The sequence below is a fragment of the Petaurus breviceps genome, unplaced genomic scaffold (genome assembly GCF_028583685.1).
Source record: "Petaurus breviceps papuanus isolate PSGF00001 unplaced genomic scaffold, PetGlider_PUasm1.0 90784, whole genome shotgun sequence".
NCBI lineage: Eukaryota > Metazoa > Chordata > Mammalia > Diprotodontia > Petauridae > Petaurus > Petaurus breviceps.
In genome coordinates, this window is record NW_027187345.1 from 10,817,773 (window position 1) to 10,838,364 (window position 20,592).

At 38.7% G+C, this 20,592-nt stretch overlaps 1 protein-coding gene across 1 annotated transcript in view; it reads right to left on the bottom strand.

Annotated features, from left to right (window-relative positions):
- The window catches only part of SASH1 (SAM and SH3 domain containing 1), a 407,307-nt gene extending 389,993 nt beyond the window's left edge, over nucleotides 1-17,314 (bottom strand). Inside the window, exon 1 of the mRNA XM_069069719.1 lies at nucleotides 16,964-17,314. Within this exon, the coding sequence (XP_068925820.1) occupies nucleotides 16,964-17,014 (51 nt within the window). The 5' untranslated portion in view covers nucleotides 17,015-17,314. The remainder of the gene's footprint in view (nucleotides 1-16,963) is intronic.
- Between the last annotated feature and the right edge of the window lie 3,278 nt (nucleotides 17,315-20,592).

Below are 20,592 nucleotides of genomic sequence, written 5' to 3' on the forward strand. Positions count from 1 at the left end.
CTCTCTCTCTCTCTCTCTCTCTCTCTCTCTCTCTCTCTCTCTCTCTCATACACACACACACATCTACTTCATCTCTTTTGATGGATGGGAGGTGGGGTAGAGATTGCAAGCAGAAATGACTTTTTATGAATATTTCAGACACATGATAGGAATTCAGCTCTAGGATAAAGTCATATTAATAAACTGCTTCCAGCCAAATGTCCTCTGTGAGTCCATGTCTATTCATCAACCATCAGATCTATCCTGAGTATATTCTACCATCAAAATCCAGGTGATTTATATAAGCACATTAAGTCCTATTAGCATTAATGGGAATTATTCATGTATATCAATACTGTACATGAGTACAGTCAGGCTCAAAAAAGGTTTCTTTTTTAGGGATAAGACAATTATTATTTTAGATGTCTACAATGGAAGGAGAATATTTCTTATTAAGTAAAATATTTAATTTAATTCAATTCATTAAGTACAGAAAGCTATATACTATGTACTGGGAACATGAAAACAAATTTTATACCATTTCATAGTTACAGCTAAAGACACTCTAAGAAATGTGGTGCAGTGGAGAAAGTGGGATGATGTTGGTTCAAATCCCATGTTTGTCACCCAATACTTATGTGTGACCCTGAGAAAATTTCTCCTATAATTTCTGTGTGTCTCGGTTTTCTCAACTGTAAATTGGGACAGTTGGATTTGATGGCTTTCATGTTCCCTTCAAGCGCTGAATCTGATAATAATAAAAAGAAAACACCGGGAATTAATCATAGTACTGTTACTATGTACTGATTTTTACGGGAACTGTTTTTTAGCCATTTATCATGGATAGCCTAAACCATAGCATTTGGAAAAGGCAAAAACAAAACCAGGGGGCCAGTATCTTTATTCCCATATCTCAAGTGAGGAAGTAGCTAAGAAGGATTATTTGACTTGCCCAAAATTACGCAGGAAGCTGTGGAGAAAGCCGAGGCGCCGTATAAGTTCACACAACAATCTGTGTCAAGGGGCATAATTTCATGTATCCACAAAGGGGCCTAGTTGGCCCCATATTCTGGCAAAGTCTTATAGAGGATAAGAGCAGCGAGTCCAATTCTGAAGCAAGAAGCACTCTACAATTGAAATGTGCTGTTGTGTACACAAACCATCTTCCACATTTTTCTTTTTAAACCAGATATTCACAGGTAAATTCAAATCAACACAAACAGAATCCCCAGAGATCTAATTCTGTGCTATCCAAAGCTTCCTAGGAATTCACTGGAGCATCCGGGGCTTTGTCTACTCTGAATGGAATCTCTGTGCTTTAGAATCAGTCTGCCAAGTAGAGCTCTCTGTGGCCTGTGAGGGGCCCCTTCTAAGTCTGGTTCTCTGGTTGGTTGTAGGCCACCGAATTGCAATTAATTTATATACTGGTCAGGCAGACAGGATGGAATTAGAACCATTTGTTCTAATTGGGAATTATTTTTCAAGGCAGAAGAGGAAAGTGGAAAAGCAACTGGAAGTCAGGATAGTAAAAAAAAAAAAATCAAAACCCAACAACAAAAAACCCACCCTGGCTATAGGCCAGTCTGGTTCATGTTAAAATGTTGATGTAATGAAAAAGTTTTTGGTTTTTTTCCCCCAGTTCATTTTCTTTATTGTGATATTTTCCATTTTCCTCATTTGTGGGTTAAGGTTATCTCCCCTTTTTCTCATGATTGAAACCTAGTCTTGATCGCTCATTTATTAAAAAAAAAAATGTAAACAACTGAATATAACCCAAGGGGATATATTTTTGATAAGAAGCAAGGCCTGATAATAAGCTCTGATTGTAGCATTCCAGACATCAGCTAACATAGCATTTTCATTTGATTCCTTTGCGTCCAATGCAGTTTTCTTGACAGAGACACTGGAGTGGTTTGCCATTTACTTTTCTAGCTCATTTTACAGATGAGGAAACTGAGACAAACAGGATTAAGTGACTTATCCAGGGTCACAGAGCTAGTAAGTGCCTGAGGTCAGATTTGAACTCAAGAAAATGAGTCTTTCTGACCCCAGGCCTGGCACTCTACCGACTACGCCACCTACCTGCCCTGATACAGTATAGCCAGGGCAATATAAGATAGAGAAGCTATTGGGAAGGAACTTTCCTGGTCTTCCTGAAATCACTCTGGGAAACTAGGTGGCACAGTGGATAGAGTGTTGAGCCTAGAGTCAGGAAGACCTGAGTTCAGATTTGACCTCAGACACCTTCTATTTATGTAACCATTGGGCAAGTCACTTGATCTCAGTTTCCTCAACTCTATAATTGGGATAAGAAGAGTAGATGCTATTCTCATCCCAGGGTTGTCAATGGGGATCAAATGACATAATATAGGTAAAGTGCTTAGTACAGCGCATGATCCATAGTAGATGTAATGTAAATGCTAGCTATTATTATTATGAGTTATCAATAAGCCATTCCACAAGCATATACTAGGCACTGAGAATACAAAGTCAAAAGCAATGTGGTCCTGGACCTCCACATAACTGGGAAAGACAAGTACCAAACATAATTCGCAGGTACATTTATGACAACCAGTATTAGAAGAAAAGCACTACCCATTAGGGATATTGTGATAAATTGGAAGGAGGTTGGGATTTAGAGTCAGAGGACATGAGTTCAAATCTCAACTCTGATACTTAACTACAAGTGTGACCTTAGGCAAATCTCTTGATTTCTTTAGGCCTTAGACCCAAATGAGATAAAATGAGATATATTAAATAAGATAAAACTTGTGGGATCAGGTCATAGAATCTTGGGTTCCCACAAATAAAGCAGAGATAGAGCTATCCAAATGGAAAAGAACCTTCTTTCTCCCCAGCAACAAATATTATATACCTTTATAAAGAGGTACACTGGTATTGTCAGATGTTTAAAAGGGTCTTTTGCAGAAAAAAAATTACAAAGCAATTGTCTAATTCATCTTGAAAGGAAAGGCATATGAGTAACTAAGCTCACAAACAGGCGAAGATTGGCTCCCAAGACCTCTTGACAAGTGTTGGAAGGACAAAGGTATAAATGCCATTTCAAATCAGAGAACAGGAACTAAAGGCCAGGTATACAGGCTGATTCTTTAATATCTTGTAGTTGTACTCTTGCTGCTGAATAAGGTGACTGACATTGATAAATCATCCTATTATAACTTGTGATAAAGGCAGCAGGTACTTAGAGAGCTGGCCACCAGACATCTGAAAAAGATGAATAGCTCCAAGGAGACAGCTGATCCAAAGTTGGAAATTAGTGAGACCAATAGCGAGGAAAAAAGCACACAATGTATCAGACACCCACGAATCACAGTGTTACTACCCAAAATTTCATGTTTGTCCATTGACAGGTCACTAGAGAACCTATATTTTAGAAAAGGTCTCAGTTTCAAATTCTCTATATCAAGGATTAACTCTGTGTGTGTGTGTGTGTGTGTGTGTGTGTGTGTGTGTGAGATTGATGCCTTTGGAAGTTTGGTGAATCCTATTAATTCTAAAGGCAGAAAATAAAAGAAATTCAGATTACAAAGGAAATAGATTTTCTTGAAATAAAATAAATTTATATGTCCTGGACAGATAAGAGCATTGGGCCTGGAGTCAGGAGATCTTAGTTGAAACCCAGTCTCAGACATTTCCTTAGCTGAGTGATCCTGGGCAAATCACTTAATTTATGTCAACCTCAGTTTATTCAAATTCAAAATGGGGATCATAATCAACACCCCCCCCTCCATGATTTTTGTGAGGATCCAATGAGATAATATTTGTCAAGCATTTAGGGCAGTGCCTGGAACATAATAGGTGTTTAATAAATGCTTGTTTCCTTCCCCACTCCTCTCTAGGTTAAGCACATGGAAAACTAGTACCAGTATTATATAAACATGAGGTGTCATTCTTATGGTACAAACTGAAGTAGAAAATGGAGGAAGTTGTCTCTATGATTCAAAGAAGGAAAAACATTTGATTGCATGGTAAAAACCACCTTGGGAACTGAATTCTAAAGATAATTTCCATTAGGATGGACAGAATATTTTATAATTTCCATTGTGATGGATAGAATATTTTATTTTGTTCCCTAGAAATAGTATAAAGGAAAATCTTCTAGGGCAATGTATGACTCAAAAAGGAGAGATATCATTCATAAAAGACAATAAGAGTTAGCAGATGGATGGCCTAAGTGCTACACTGACCTCCTAGTGATAAAAAAGAACCCAAGGAAGGTGCTTTTGGTGGGCCATCTACAGAGGAAAGATACAGATGATCATGGAATATAATGTAATATCACATAGGAATCTCCATTTTCATAGTGATAGCACACTGGACATGGAGTCAGGAAGTCTTCAGTTCATATCTGGCCTTATACACTTACCAGCTGTGTATCCCTGGGCAAGTCACTCAAAAATTTCTGTGCCTCAGTTTCCTCATCTATAAAATGGGGATTAAAAAACTACTACCTCTCAGTGTTGTGATATCCTCATGAGGTACTTTTAGAGTATTTTGTAAACCTTAAAGTCTTATATAAATTATAGCTATTATTATAATCAATATCACATATTCATCAAAGTATAATAATCATAACTGACATTTATGTAATGTTTTATATACATATCACATAATAGCAAATTTGTGAGGTAGGTATTAATAAACCTCCTTATGAAGAAATCAGGGCTGTTGTTAAGTTACTTTTCCAAGTTCACATAGTCAGATTGAACTTTAATTCTTCATGATTTCTAATTTAGCAAATATCAAAGCAATTAGACCTTACAATTTTCAGAAGATCATAACATTTATGTCAAAATGCTCAACCTGGCATGGGGAAGACATGGTATGAGGGATACTTTCTATTGCCAAAATGCATTCTTTAGACAAATACTGCTGAATTTATAGGCTTTCCTGCTGGCATATGGTACTTTTCCTTCAAATCCTTGTGTGCTGCAGTGATAGGAGGTCTCTGGAAATTACACTGTGGTGACCCCATAAGGAAAGTTCATAGTATCTTCTAAATTGCTATCAGAGTCACCAGATAGTTATTGGTTTCTTCCAATGGAGTCTAGGGTGAGTAATTAGCCGATATAATACCCTCATGTGTATAGCTAGATAAAAATGTATAAGGCAGATCAAGAGTGTAAAAAAGTCACAAGATGGAATTAGGACAAAAATTCAGTGTAATTTTCTGCCAGCTGTCATTGGTATAGAAAACTAGCTTTTGTCGCCAGCAATTTTGGAAGGGATTTTATCCTACTTGTGTAGAATGAGTGACCTTTTGGGGGGATATATCTATAAGACTTGATTAGTAAGAAGAGGACCCTCAGCCCCTCAGATATTGTCACCAAAGGACTGAAAGGGTTAACCTAAGGGCCTGATGTATAAAAATGTTCATGGGTAACTTTGTGATGCTATAGAAACTACATCTGGCATCCAATGACCAGCCCATTCCTACTTTAAGGAAACTCATTCACACACTCTGCAGCAGCTGCTCCTGTTTGGATTATGAATAGTAATAAGCCATATGGTGTGGCAGAAAGGAATCACACATATTTTCACATGGACAAATATTATTATTCCAAAGCATAAACATGTCAATATAAGTGTCTTTTCTCTTGGGAAGAACAGAGCTTTCAATCTCAGCTATAAGAAAATGACTCACTTCAAGATGTGGAAAATTACCTGCCAATGTTACTACAAGAATAAACAACCACACACCCCATCTATCCCCCAAATTCTGTTCCTATATTTGTGCTTGGCACCAGTGCAATGAGATAAAGGACAAATACAAAGATACAAAAAAAGAAGGATATAAAGAAGCTAAGAGTGTGTGTGTGGCAGGTGGGGGCGGGGGGGGGGGGGGAATGCTTCTCTTAGCTGTACCAATGGACATCAATCCCCTCCAGATCTTTCTATGCATGAGGCTGCTGTGTGCCTACAGAAGGATCAATAATGTCACATGGATACAAACTAATCACTGAAATTAGAGACGGAAAAAGCTCAGCCACGCCACTGAGCTCTGTCAGTGAAGTATTTCCTCACTACAACATCCTTTCTAATCCTCACTTTGGTCCCGCATGAAATGTCTCAAGGACAGAGCGTCCATCACTGTCAGAGAAGTTCTCCCGATCTTCAGTCTAGATTTCCCTTTCTTTAATTCCACCTTATTACTTCTTTGTATCCATACTATCTCCCCTTGTTCTTCCCTCTTGCTAAATCTTGCTAAATAATCTTTCCCTCTCCAAGCAACTGTAACTTTCAAATTTTTGCTAAGCTTCCTGAATCCCCAGCAGCTCTGTCAATATCCTGCACAGGGTAAGCTTAAAAAAAAAAGCACTTAATATTGAGCTCAACTCTCTTCCCTACAGGCAGAGCAGAACAGGCTATTACAAATTCAGGGAAAGAAGAGCTCTTTTGGCTTTCAAAGGGAGAAAGAAGTGGGAAAGGGAAAGAATCTCAGTTTTCTCTGCTATGGGTTCCCAGTGATCAGTCATTTTCCTTGTATGTCCTTCTACTTAGGAAGCTTCTTACCTAAGAAAATGCCTGGGTCACTGGGGAGGTAGGAGTGGAAGACAGCGTGGGTAATATGACTAGCTCTTTACTCTGGTTTCAGTACCTGTAGAAAAGTCTTTGTATGGCTAACAGAGACCAAATAGCACAGTGATGATAATCATGGAATTATCTGGAGGCAGTTGGGTACAAGTCACCCCAAGGAAGTTGTAAAGTTGATGGGAAAAAAATGATTTGCCCCAACTCTGACTCTACAAGAAGCATTTCTGTATATTGTTGAGGGAGACTTGGAAAAAGGATACTTTGCTCACATTGTTCCCTATTCTCTGTTAATTAAAAAAAAAGAGAGAAATTATTGACTTATTTTGTTTACATCAATCTTGTTTCCAGATATATCCCTCCCCTTTCCCTACCCATCTCTGGTAACAAAGAATAAAAAAGAAAGAAAAAGCAGTTCAGTAAACACATCAACTAAATCTGACAAGTACATATGACATTCCACAGCTACAGTAACACAATTTCTGCAAGGAAGGGAGGGAGATACATTTTTCACCTCTTCTTTGGGGTCAATTGTCATCATTTTAATTACATTCTGTTAAATTCTTGCCCATCTTTCAAAGCTCTGCTCAAATGTTATCTCTGAAAAAAAAGCATTTCTAGATTCCCCAGTTGGTAATCACTTTCTCCCTTGAATCTCATATGGTACTTCATCATAATCCTTTCCTCCTATTCCTCTCCCCTCCTCCTTTTCCTCCCCTTCTCCTTCTCCCTCTTCTTCTCCTCCTCCCTCTTCTTCTCCTCTTCCTCCTTTTTCTCCTCTCGTTCTTTTTCTTTCTCTATATTTTTCAAATACATTCATCATACAATAGTGTGTTTTATGCTTATCTGTTTGCACCTAGACCACTAGACTATAAGCTCCATGAGGGAAGGGACTATGCCTTATCTAAACTTTTTATTACCTCCCATGCCTAGCATAGTGCTCTGCATAGAGCAGGTGCTTAACAAATGCTTGTTGAACTTGAATGCCGTTCAGATTTATTTTTAGGACTTCTCTGAGCTCTCCTGGATATAGATTCATCTCTTGGCTCTTCTCTTTATTCCCAACTGTTTGTATATATTTTAAGCTTAGCAGGAGGACCCAAGAACCAAAAGAGAACAGTATCAAAAGTAGTTTGGTTGAAATAGTTTCATCCAAGTCCAACTGAGAGCAAATGGATCATGTCCCCTAAGCCAGAATCAATTAAAACTTTTGAAAAAAGAAACATCTACCTGGGGACTAAATTTGCAGAGTGCACATAAGAAATGAGAAAAGAGGAATTACAAAGGGCTTTTTTTTGGAGGGCAGTTGGGGTTAAGTGACTTGCCCAAGGTCACAGGGTAGTTTTTGTGTTAAGTGTCTGAGGCTGGATTTGAACTCAGGTCCTCCTGACTCCAGGGCCAGTGCTATATTCACTGCGCCAACTAGCTGCCCCTGTGCTTTTTTTTTTAAGCAATGGAACTCTTGACCTCTGGTGATTATTCTCAACCTCCAAGTCACCAATAGGCTTTTCCTCTGTTAGATAAAAGGTTATTTGGATTACAGGAAACAGTAAAGGAAGGCAGGGAATAATGTCCATTGCCAAGTTGTATTTGCTCTCTAGAAAATTTAGGAGTTCTTGCTTTCGTATGAAATGGAATAACAAAAAAAATACACAAGGGTGACCTTCATGTTATTTCAGAGTGATGCCAGTTACTTCAAGTTGGCGAGGCACATGGGCTCCTTGCAAGTATTTCAGCAGGTGCTTTCTGAATCGCTTCCAAAACCACACTGGACAGAGATACAGCAGAGGTCACTGAGACAGCATTAAGGATTGTGAGCAGCTTCATCATGTCCCCTCTTCTCACTCTGAGCTGGCTGGCATCTCACAACCTGCTGGGTTAGTGGGAAGAGGCCCCATCATAATGTTCTGTGCCAAATGCAAATGTCATGCAAATGTATTTGAGAATGAACCTGTACCTGAGCTAACAGGCCAGGCCAATGGGGGGTTGGGGGGGGGGGGGGCAGACCGAGTGTAGCAGTGAAAGGGTAAGAGGAAATAGACATAAATTTCCATAGATACATTTTGCCTTTAGGTTGGAACAATCTTAGGACAAATTCTACTGCCCAAAAATATGTCACCCAGTAAAAGTCATATATTCTGGGATACTTTTGGACACCAGCCATCCCATTCTCCTTCCAAATTATGGAAAAAAACAAATTAAAAATGAATTCTCCTTTTTTTCTCAATTGATCCTCCAAATACCATGTTTATTAAATTTTTAAAAGTAAATTTTATTTTTTGAATTAAGAAGCACTTTTTTATTAAAAAAATAAATTTATTCATTTAATTTTTAGTTTTCAACTTTCATTTCCGCAATTGAGTTACAAATTTTCTCTCCATCTCTTCTCTACCCCCACCCCAAGATAGCAAACATACTGAATACCCCTTCCCCCAATCTGTTCTCTCTTATTTCCCCCCATCCCCCCTTCCTTTCTTATATTCACTTATTTTTTTATTCCCATAAATTCTTTTTAAGGAAGTATTAATGACAATCAAATGGATATAGGAAAATAAACCTGTGGTTCCTAATTGAGAAATACAATTTCCCCCTCAGGTTAGTGATATGTAACTCTGGATTAATTTGCATAGTTGTTCACACTTGCAGGAAAATCTATTTAATTCTCTTTTTGTTTGATCACTACATTACCACATCATAGGCCTAAGACTTAAATATTGTCCCCCTCTTTTCAGGTTGCCAACCTTTTTTCTTTCATTTCCACAGAACTTCATTCTATCTAACCATACAACAACTGCTATCAATCCCTCAACTTTATGATGTCATCCCCTTATTAACTGAATATTAATTATGAGTATATCTTGTATATAGAGAGATTATAATTATGTAAAATGTTAGTGTGCCACTATACTATTTCTTATTTATAATGAGTTAGAGATGAATAGACAGCTGATAGAACACAAGTGCAGCAGAAAACATGTTGATGATATACCAAGGGGTCTGTCTGGAAGGTGAGATGGTATTAAATGAGAACAGAAAAAGAAGTTAGAAGGTTATCTGAATTAAAAAATCACAACAGGAACAGAAGAGTGTCTAAAAAGGTAGCTAGGAATATGTGAGGGAGTTTTCTGAGTCAATGCCTGGCTCTTCATTTCAAGAATGCTAAGTGGAGAGTAGCTTTGGTAGTAGATATGCCTGGAGACCTTTTCACAAAGGAATTGCTTGCCTCAAGAACTAAGGAGAGGGTGAGAAAGAGTGAGTTTCTAAAGAGAGAAATCAGTTGTTTTTTTTGAAGCTACTTGTACCACCTGTCACCTTCAATTTTCAGTGCTAAGTGCAACCCGGGTCAAAAGTGACTAAAACGTATTCTGGCATGATTGTTTCTCAGTAGACTATGAGAAGCAAAAATAATCCAGAAATCCTTTGCCTAGCACTTTATATTTTCCCAGAACTTTATAATCATAGTTATTCCTTACAACAATGAACTGCAGGCATCAGTGCTGTTATCTTAATTTTATTGATGAGGCTTATCAGACACAGAATTTAAGTGGCTAGCTTGGGGGCAATCCATTGAGTTAAGGGGAAAAGGTATTGAATCTCTGACAGTAGAACTGATTCAATACTTTACCTGGGGAAGAATGAGTGTACAGAATGATCCTTACTAAGGAAAACAGCAGTGGTACCAACACACTAAAAATACAAATTCTTGGTTCAATACTTGTCCTTGGGTGATTGCCATGTTGGCTCAATCAATATCAAAAATGTTTATTCAGTAATTATATGCACATATCACTGTAGAATGTGCTATACATAGGGAGTTAAAAGGTCAGTAGAATGCAGTAGAAAGGGCAGTGGTTTTGGAGTTAGGTGACCTCACTTCAAATCCTGCCTCTGATGCTTACTATCTGTGTGATCCTGGATAAATCACTGAACCTCAGCTTCCATGATCTGTAAAATGAGGGGGTTGGACTGGAAGACTACTTAGATCCCTCAGTTCCATTTCCATGTTCCAATACACAATAAGCCTATGAACCTGGTCCCTGCCCAGTGGTAACTTACAGTCTAAGACTGACAACAAAGGAATTCATCCAACAAAATGAGCTATGCCCCATCTTCATCATAGTGGCTGAGGTCAAAATTAATTTTTTTGCTCATCTCCAATACATGCTACTACCGATCTTTGTTTATATCATGATGTTTTGATTGCACTAGGAATAAACATTGGTTAAATGTGTGATTTAAATGATGCAGTAAACTCTGGGATAAATGCATATCATGGAATAGCTTGTATGTAACATATGGGCAGAGATATTCACCACTGATTTTGTCTGTTGCCACCACCCAAAGCAGCTGTCTTAAGAATACAGATTTTTCCTTAGCTCCCCTCCACACTCTTCTGTCATTACTGAACCATCTGACTTGTCACAATCAATTGGATGTTTAGACTACAATCAATTAAACAACAATATGAGCATTGACTGTGCTCAGTGCGGGCCAAGTGCTATAAAGTTTGGAGAATCAGTAGACAATATGGTCCCTGACCTTAAGAGGTTCACATTCTATTTCGAAAAAAAAAAAATGAGTGAGCAGAGCACCGGCCCTGAAGTCAGGAGGACCTGAGTTCAAATCTGGTCTCAGATACTTAACACAAAAATGAGCTGTGTGTCCTTGGGCAAGTCACTCAACCCCAATTGCCCTCCAAAAAGCAAAAAAAAGAAAAAAAGAAAAAAATGGACCCAAAGAAAATAATTAAATGACAATGTGAGACTGTGTGTATTTTGGTGCTAAGTTGGGTAGCACACATTAGTGCAATTGCTAGGAGAAGAGAGATATTGATGAGGTTTGACTTGGTAAGGAAAGGCTTCAAGGGGAGATAAGGCTTACACTGGGTCCTGAAGGATGAGGAGAATTTGCAGAGGAGAAGAGAGAAGATTCTGGATGAGAAGGGAGAAATATAAAGAAAATTCTGAAATCAGAAGTGAGCAGAACATATAAAATAAACACATTTGTGAGGATGATAAACATATGGGTCTCGAATAAAGCAGAGAATACATGTTGGAGAGTAGTGAGAAATGAGGTTGTTTAGGCAGGGTGAGGGTCAGACCTTGGAAGGCCATGAAGGACAGAGAGAGGATTTTAGTCTTCACAAAGTTTAAAGAAGTTTTGAAGGTTTTTAGTAGAAAAATGACACAATGGGGCAGCTAGGTGGCACAGTGGACAGTGTAGCAGCCCTGGAGTCAGGAGGACCAGAGTTTAAAGACAACCTCAGACACTTACTAGCTGTGTGACTCTGGGCAAGTCATTTAATGCTGACTGCCTTAAAAAAGAAGAAGAAAGGCCAAGAAAAGTGACATGATACAAAAGGTGTTTTAGGAAAATCAGTCTGTCAGCAGTGTTGCTAGATGGACTAGAGAAGGGAGATGGTATATTTAGGAAGGCTAGTTAGGATACTGTGTACATCTGAGCATGGCCCCTACCCTCAGTATGTAGTCATGAGCTGCCCTTGAGCTCTGACATAATTATATGGCGAAGGAACCAGAGACACCATGAAGTCAAAGAAGTAGAAATAAAGACTGAAAAGAAATTGCAAAGCCAAGATCATTTGTAGTCACTCAGTTTGGGGTTGCTGGGAGTTTACATAGGTGCTGTAGCTGCCATCCAGAAAATTTCCCAGAAATTAAAGCTGTTTAAAAGTGGAATGGACTGCCTCAGGTAGCAGTGAGTTCCTCACCTCTATGGGGAATTGAACAGAGTCTAGATGACCAATGGTTGTGAATATTGGAGAGGGAATTCCTTCTCAGGTATGCACTGGACTAGTTCATATCTGAGAAATCCCTTTCAACCTTGTGATTCTAAAATCTGCCTCTAAGCTTCTAACCCTACCTCTCTACTGAAGTTACTCTCTCAAAATTTATCATTGATTTGTCTGCTGCTAAATCCAATGGCCTTTTCCCCCCTAGTCCTCATCCTCTCTGATGTCTGTATAGTTTTTGAAACTATTGACTAGGGGGGGAGAAGAGAAAAAGAAGGGAGGGTAAGGGAATAAGCATTTATAGGTACCTACTGTGTAATAGGCATTTTGTTAAGCACTTTTTACAAATATCATATCATTTGATCCTCACAAGAACTCTGAAAAGAAAGTGCTATTATTATTTCCATTTTACAGTTAAGGAAACTGAGGCAAACAGAGGTTAAGTGACTTGCTCAGGGTTACATAGCTACTAAGTGTCTGAGGTTGTGTTTGAACTTGAGGTCTTCCTATTTGAACTCAAGTCTTCTTGATTCCAGGTCCAGTGCTCCAGGACCATTCCCTTATCCTGTATATTTTCTCTTTCTTTGGCTTCTATGGCACAGTTTTTCCTCCTCTTCCTTCTATTTAGCCTGATCATATCTTCCTAAGGTATCCTTTGTTGTTATATCATTCATTCCTGGATTTTTCCCAAAGCTTAGTCCTTGACTCATCTTTCTTCTCTTCTACTGTATCTCTTGGTGATTTCATCTATTCCTATCGGTTCTATTACAGTTCTATGCAAATTATTACTAAATGGGGCATGGAAATGGTATAAGCGAGTTTGGGTAACAGCTAATACTTCAGTTTGTCTGAAACATGAAGCATGTGAAGGAGAGTTATATGCAATAAGAATAAAAAGGTAGTCTTGGTGTCTTATTCTTTTCTATTCTAGTCATCCAACTTCCACCACATTTTTGGATAAACTTGGAGACAACATTTGAATCCTTGGCTCCCTGAAGGAGGAAGGCATGGTCCTTGAAAGGTCCTCCCACAGGTTTCAGGTCATTTTGTATTGGTTTTGATGGTATCTTCTTCACCCTATTCCTCAAGTATTATATGGCTTCAGCTCCCAGGAAGTTGCATAGATGGACCTAATGTTTCTCTTTGACTTCCTTCTATTGGTTGGAGGCATATTCCCAAAATAGTTGAGATAATATGAGAATTTTGTAAGATGCTTATCATGGTGCTTGACACATAGTAGGCACTTAATAAAATTTACTTCCTTCCTTACTAGACGCTAAGATTGGTTCTCCCTATCAGTGAGGTTAGGTGGAAGTGAAAACTATTGTTCTGATCTCTCACTACTTGCAGCCGTTTGACCTGGATAATGGAGATCATCTTCACCAAAATACCTTCTGTACTATCTGGTTCTCCCTAGGTGTTCTCCAGAAACAGACTCTTTGCCCCTTCTATTTCAAAGTCCTTATTCCCATTTGGGCCACCCATTTTTGTTTTTCTGTCTAAGTCTCTCACTCGTGCTGTAGCAATGACTCTTAACCCGATGACTAATCAGGTCTTTCCCAGTTTAGGTTACTAGACTTGCCTACTTCTCCAGGTTTTCTCTGATGACTTACCACTCTAGGTCCTACTTCCCCAACCCTGTTGCACTGGTCTTCCAAAATCCTATTATTCTAGTTTTATAATAACAAAATTCCTCAAGTGTCCAGCAATATCTAATAGACACAATTGCTACCCATATGTTAAAAATACTGCTTGTTATTATTGTTGTCAAGGGAATAGAAAGGTTATTTCATTATAACTCACTATGACACACAATACTTGACAGGTACTTATCTTACCTCTGCTTAAAGACTTCTAAGGAAGGAGAATCTCTTAGTCATTGTATTTCATTTATTTTCTATAGAGCAGCAAACAGAATACAGCATAAGATGTATCATCAACTTCACTTTTAAGGATTTAGTTACCTGTGGAATCCAAAGGACCCCATCATAAGGCAATTTTGTGTCTGATGCAGGCCTTTAGCTTATTGAAAGCTCAGACAGAATCCAAATCTTTGACTTTTGGATAACCTTGAAAATTATGCTTAATTGTTTTGGCAAAACCCATTGTTTTTACTTCTTCTCTTAAGAATGACTGTACACTTGGGGGTGGGTAGGTGGCACAGTGAATAGAACATTGGCCCTGGAGTCAGGAGGACCTGAGTTCAAATCCAGTTTTAGACACTTAACATTTACTAGCTGTGTGACCGTGGGCAAGTCATGTAACTCCAAATGCCCTGTCTTTCTCTCTCCAAAAAGCAAAAATTAAAGAAAAGAATGACTGACCATGGGACAAGTAGGTGGCACAGCACACTGGCCCTGGAGTCAAGAGACCCTGAGTTCAAATCCAACCTCAGACACTTAACACTTATTAGCTTTGTGACCTTGGGCAAGTCACTTAACCCCAATTGCTCTGCCTTCCCCCTCCAAAAAGACAAAAAAAAATTGACTGTCCATGGTACCTTGTCTCACAGGCAAAGATATAGTACATATGAAGACTTATAAAATCCTTAAATGCTAAATATTCTTTAATGCACCAAAGAATTTGATCTCTGAAAAGACTATTTTAATTTGCTCTGAAATCTTCCTTCATCTTATGATTTTATTTACTATCATGTGATTTTCTACTGATGCAGACTGGTAACTTTTTATGCAATTCTTAATCTAAAAGAGCTATCCGGGTCACCAGAAGGTTACCTGACCTTCCCAGGGTCAGGTATAAGATAGGGATGCAAATTGAACTCAGTTCATTCAGACTCCATGGCCAGTCTTCTATTCACCAGGAGTTCCACAGTTCCATACAATGAAATACAGATCCAGACCAACAGACCCCAATACCCTCTACTCCAAAGAAAGTCTGGCTTTAGGATTACAGAAAGAAATAAAACATGTGAATCTAATCCTTGCTCCCTAAAGAGAAGATATCAATATATCATTTTATCTTCTACTTCCCCTTGCAATCTATATTTCTAACAGAGGCTAAAATTTAAATTAGACAAGGGCAGAACCTTTCCAGATACAAAGAAAATATTATTTGGAAGGGGACATAATTGTGTCTGTCTTTCTCTATCCTTCTTGTCCCAACCTTTGGACAGTCCATTCATTCATTCATTCATTCATTCAGCATTTATTAGTCATATATTATGTGCCAGGTACCACTCCACTCAAGACAAAGACACATTCTTGTCTTCTTCTCCATGGGAAATAGGGAGGTGGTCCTGCTTCTCTATACGACCAAAGGTCATATAGAACTGTTTATACCTTGCAAAGTTCCCTTCTCACTGAGGGAACCAGGTATCTGTTTTTCCTGTGTCCTGCTAGAATGATGGATCTGTAGAGGAAAGATTTTTTTTCTTGAAATCTTTCCTGTATAGCACCTTCCTGACCTCTTTTCTGTTGGTCATCTTCTTTGCTATGCTTTTTAGAAGATCAAACCACGTGGAGGGCCAGCCCAATCAGAATTTTCTTCATCTCTGTTCTTGCAAAGGTCTTTGCCACTGGAAGTAGAAGTCTGAATTTAAAGATTATATCTACCGGGGTTTCCTTTCCTCAGGATCAGAAAGTTGCTTGTATGAGGTAAAATTCAATCTTTCAGCTTTCATTATCATTTGTTCCAGACTGGAACTGTTAAGGGAACACTAGCAACTAGAACATAGATTACAAGCTCCAGCCCACTCTCCCATACTATGATGCCCTACAGGGGAATGCCCTCCATGGCATGTTCTGTGGCAGCTCCCAAACACTGAAGTAAGCTGCACTCACCTTTCTTCTTCCAGCTCAATCATGCCACCACTATTTCTGTCCTTCCACACACTTGAACATTCATGGTGCTTATATTAACTTCTAATCTGTCAAAATCACATACATGTATGCTCATCTCTAGCTATTTCTTAATACTCATAAATACTTCAGCCAGAACTGAAATCAAGATTTCCTTTGTAACTGTGGGAAACAGGAAAGGAATCTTTCCTTAGAAGGACAAAGCTCCTGATACTCAATTCCCTCATATATAAAATGAGGAGGTTGTATTAGATGGTCTCTTTCAGCTTGTACCCAGTGATTCTAATTTCAGTGGAAACTGATCATCTACCCATCCTAAACCCACTGGTACTTCAGTGAAATGACACATCTGCATGATTCCAAAGCAGAATTTTATATAAAAAGCATCCTAGAAAGTCATTAATTATACATACAAATATTTCTTGTGCTCATCTGACCATAGGAACAATATTATTTTACATAGAGGTTAAAATGGAATTTTGACAAAGCTTAGAAAAGGAATCTTAAAATTATTTAGGGGCCATAAAACCTTGGGAGAATATGCCTCACTTGTGATACAAATCTAGCTGAAATTCTGAAATCTTTTTTATTCATTAGTTCCACATTTTACTTTAACAAGGACATAAATGCTTGGCAAGCCAGTGAAGAGTACAATATTACTCTGTCAGTGAATTCAGAGAATTTACATTCAAAGGGATTTGTCACTAATACCATTTTGTATGGAGCAGGTATGTTCCATTGTAAAGTAATGAGCAAATCTGTAATCTTTTGATATCTATTCCACTTTCATCTTGATTTTATAAAAAGACTTGAGGAAAATACACAGGAAAACAGCATCTGTATTTAAATTCTGAATTCCACTTACCATTAGTTTTCTCCAAAACTCATCCTCACTGGCAAAATGTTCCATAGCCATTGAAGAGATAAATTCCTTGTTCTGCCTTGTCAAATATGTCACTTCAACTGTTCAACTGACTGAGCACAGGAAGGAAAACATTTCCAAACCAGCAGCTTCCATGATATTGAATGTTGTGGGTTCTCCTATAGCCAAGAGTCTGGGCCGAAATAGAATTTGCATACTTTGGAGGGAGCTGGGTGGTGGCATTTCCCACACTTATGATTCAAAACTGAGATATGTCTCATTCAAGTAGATAATAACATAACTCAAAGAACTCAAGTGTCCTCTAGCATTATTACCACTTATGAAATGACAACTCCTGTTCCCCTGTACAGCTGGGCCCCGCCTTGCAAGCAATGCCAAGAACAATCTTGTTGTGGGTGGCGTATGCACCTTCGGGCTCCTTTTCAGGGCTGACTCTTGTAATTACAAACCTCTCTTGACTTTAAGGTGTGTGCAGCAACACATGAATAGACATCTGGAATGGAAATACTGTATAGAGTTTCAAGTGTAAGAAAATAACTTCTGGCATTTCCACCTACAAAATTTGCTTAAGACTGCTACCAATTTACCTGCCCTATTTGTGGCACTGTGAATATATGATGCTGAGGCCAAAGCTGTGTCAAAAGATCTGAACTTCTGAGGTTGAGAGATGCTTTAGCACAGTGCCCCACACACTGCAGGGGTTTAACAAATGCTTATTGATTGTTGTTGCTGACTGATCACAAACAGCATTCTAATGAGAGACAGAAGAAATATGGTGCACAGCACACCTGGCTTCTGACAACCTTTCCTGGCTTATTGCTCATTAATCCCTTTTATGTACTCTAAATTCCAGCCAATTTGGCTTACTTGCTCTTCACTGTACTGGAGACTTCATCTCTTATCTCTGAGACTTTGTAAAACCCACTTCCAATACCTGGAATGCATGATCTCCTCTCCTCCACCTGTTAGAATGCTGGGCTCATGTAACCACATCCCCATACCCCCAGGACTTTCCTGGACCTTGGCCCAGTTCCTAGAGTCCCTTTATTCCCACCCAAATTATTTCACATGGTTTTAAACTTGATTTATCTATATAAAAATTGTCCTCTCCTCTCCTAATATAATGCAGGCTCCTGGAGGGCAGAGACTTTTTCATTTTTGTTTTTGTATTTCCAGAACCAAATAAAATGGCAGGCACATAGTAGGAACTTCATAAACGCTTGTAAAATGTATCTTAGAGAATTGGTTTTGGAGTTCAGTCTTAGAGATAGATGAAAGGATAGAGGAGCATAGCTTTAGAGGCAATCTAGTTAGAGGCTGCTTGTAGGGAGTCCCAAAGGAATATTGGTAATTTCTTTCTTGCACTTACATGACCTTTGAAGCTTTCAGTCAACTGTCCTTATGTTCAGAGCCAGTGAAGCTGTCAAAGCTTAACAGATACCAGATGAGAAATAACATTCAAAGTCAAGACAGATGTGCATTGACACATATTCTTTAACAAATACCGCCTGAAGTGATCCAGTGATTTTTTTCCCCTTTACTTTGTTCTCTTTTAATTACACAGGGCTGAACAGGGGACCTTTGTGGAAAATGGAATTGTTAGTATGCCTCCTAATATACCTGAGTTACCCTCACAGATCATGCCTGGAACACAGAAAGTCAATGGTATACTTCCACAAGTGGTTCCCTTCAGAAAATAGTGGTGGTGTTCCCTTTGCAGTTAAATATGAGCTGCTTTCCCACAATGCTTAGTTTTAGAAAGCCATGCCACGGAGCATAGTTATTCATGTCTGATGCACTTTTCCCCAACAGTAGGGTTAGATCAAATTGAGCTTGGGCTTACCCAGAATAAAGCTGAAAACAAACAAACATATCCAACAGGAGAGATGGTAGATAAAGAAAAGCTGGATCAAAGACAAGAATAAGTTTTAGAATAACACTTTCAGGGGAAGGTAAAGGGAAACAAAAGTGAATATTTGCTCTTCTTTCCCCAGGAGCTGTGATCACAGCTATGCTTTAGCATAATCACACAATTAACCACTTCGAGGCTTCAGAACCTGTTGGGCATGTGCTACCAGCTCCTTGACGCAGGCTGCTGTTGTCATGGTGAGTCAGAAGAGTGAGTCACTGGTCTTTCATACTGTGCAACACTCTGAAGGATTTGAAGGAAATATTTAGTGTCTCCTTATAGTTTCACTCTCTCATCTAGTTCCCAAGTCACTCTTATGCTGTCTATTTAGAGCATGTCTTCTTCACCTTGCACAAGAGATGAGGTTTGGAAGAGCTTTGTGGAAATCCAATTCTTTTCAACTAGGTCATCTTCCAAATGTGCCTGGGAGATCTTGGTCCTTAAAAGATCTCTGAGGTGAATCGTTTTAGAAAGTAAAGCACGCTTCACTGCTTCAAGAGAGCTGTGATTTGATAGGTATGCTTTCTCTTCCCTCCACTGACGTGGACAGTGACTCCTCCTTAGCTTACATTTTGGTTTTTTGGGTTGCTGTGGTCAAAGAATTCATCACCTGGTGACCTAGCTTCTCATGACGAATTTATGTGCTTTTAGCTTTGCTGGTCCTCTGGAAGAACTCTGCCATGGACCCATACCATTGCAGATTGGTAAGATGTGACAGAGCTTGGTCACTGCTGGCATAGATTTCAAGAACTGGTCAATCAATAAGCATTTAATAAGTACCTAAAACATAGCAGGAACCATTCTGAGAATTAAAAAGCAAAAATGAAATAGTTCTTGCTTTCATAACTTAGATTCTATTGTGAGATAATATATACCTGTATAAGTGTATTAAAAAATTGTATTACACAACTAATATAGGTCCTGATAAGGGTGAACAATGAATCCTGGGAAGTGGTCACATATTTTCAAATTCATATTATTTAAAGTTATAATTATGTAAAATAGGAAAATGGTTCCAGCCGACTGGAAATATGCAGTTTGAATTCTAATAATGCCAACACTTTACCAGATTCATTATTTGCACTGAGCCCCGACTATATATTCAAAATACATACAATATAAATACAAGGCAATTTGAGAGAATGAATTATCAGCTGAGGAGACTGGGATAGATTTAATATAAGATGAACTTTTATGGATGATAGAGCTTCTCACAAGAAAGGTGAGGAAAGAGTGCAATTTATGCATATGGGAAAGCTTGTTCCAGGGCCCAGAGACAGGAGATGGAATGTTGTGTATAAGGAAAAGTAAGAAGACAGTTTGGCTGGTCTGAAAAATGTGCAGAGGAGAGTAACACATATTACGGCTGGAAAGGCAAGTCAGAGCCAGGTTATGAATGCAAGGGCTACTTTCAAACCATGATGAGGCTTTGTAATAATAATCTGGCAGAATTTTTTTGGGGGGAATCTGGAGCTGTATTCTGAGCTGGACCTGACTCGGGTCAGTCCCCTGGCCCTCTCTACTCCATATTGGAATAAAATGAGACACTTATAGGTCATTCTTACTTCTTGTGTTCAATTGTTTTAGTCATGTCTGACTCTTCGTGACCCCATTTGGGGTTTTCTTGGCAAAGATATTGGAGTGATTTGCCATATCCTTCTTTCAACAGTTAACTAAAGGAGAATTTTGTAGTCATAGAAGG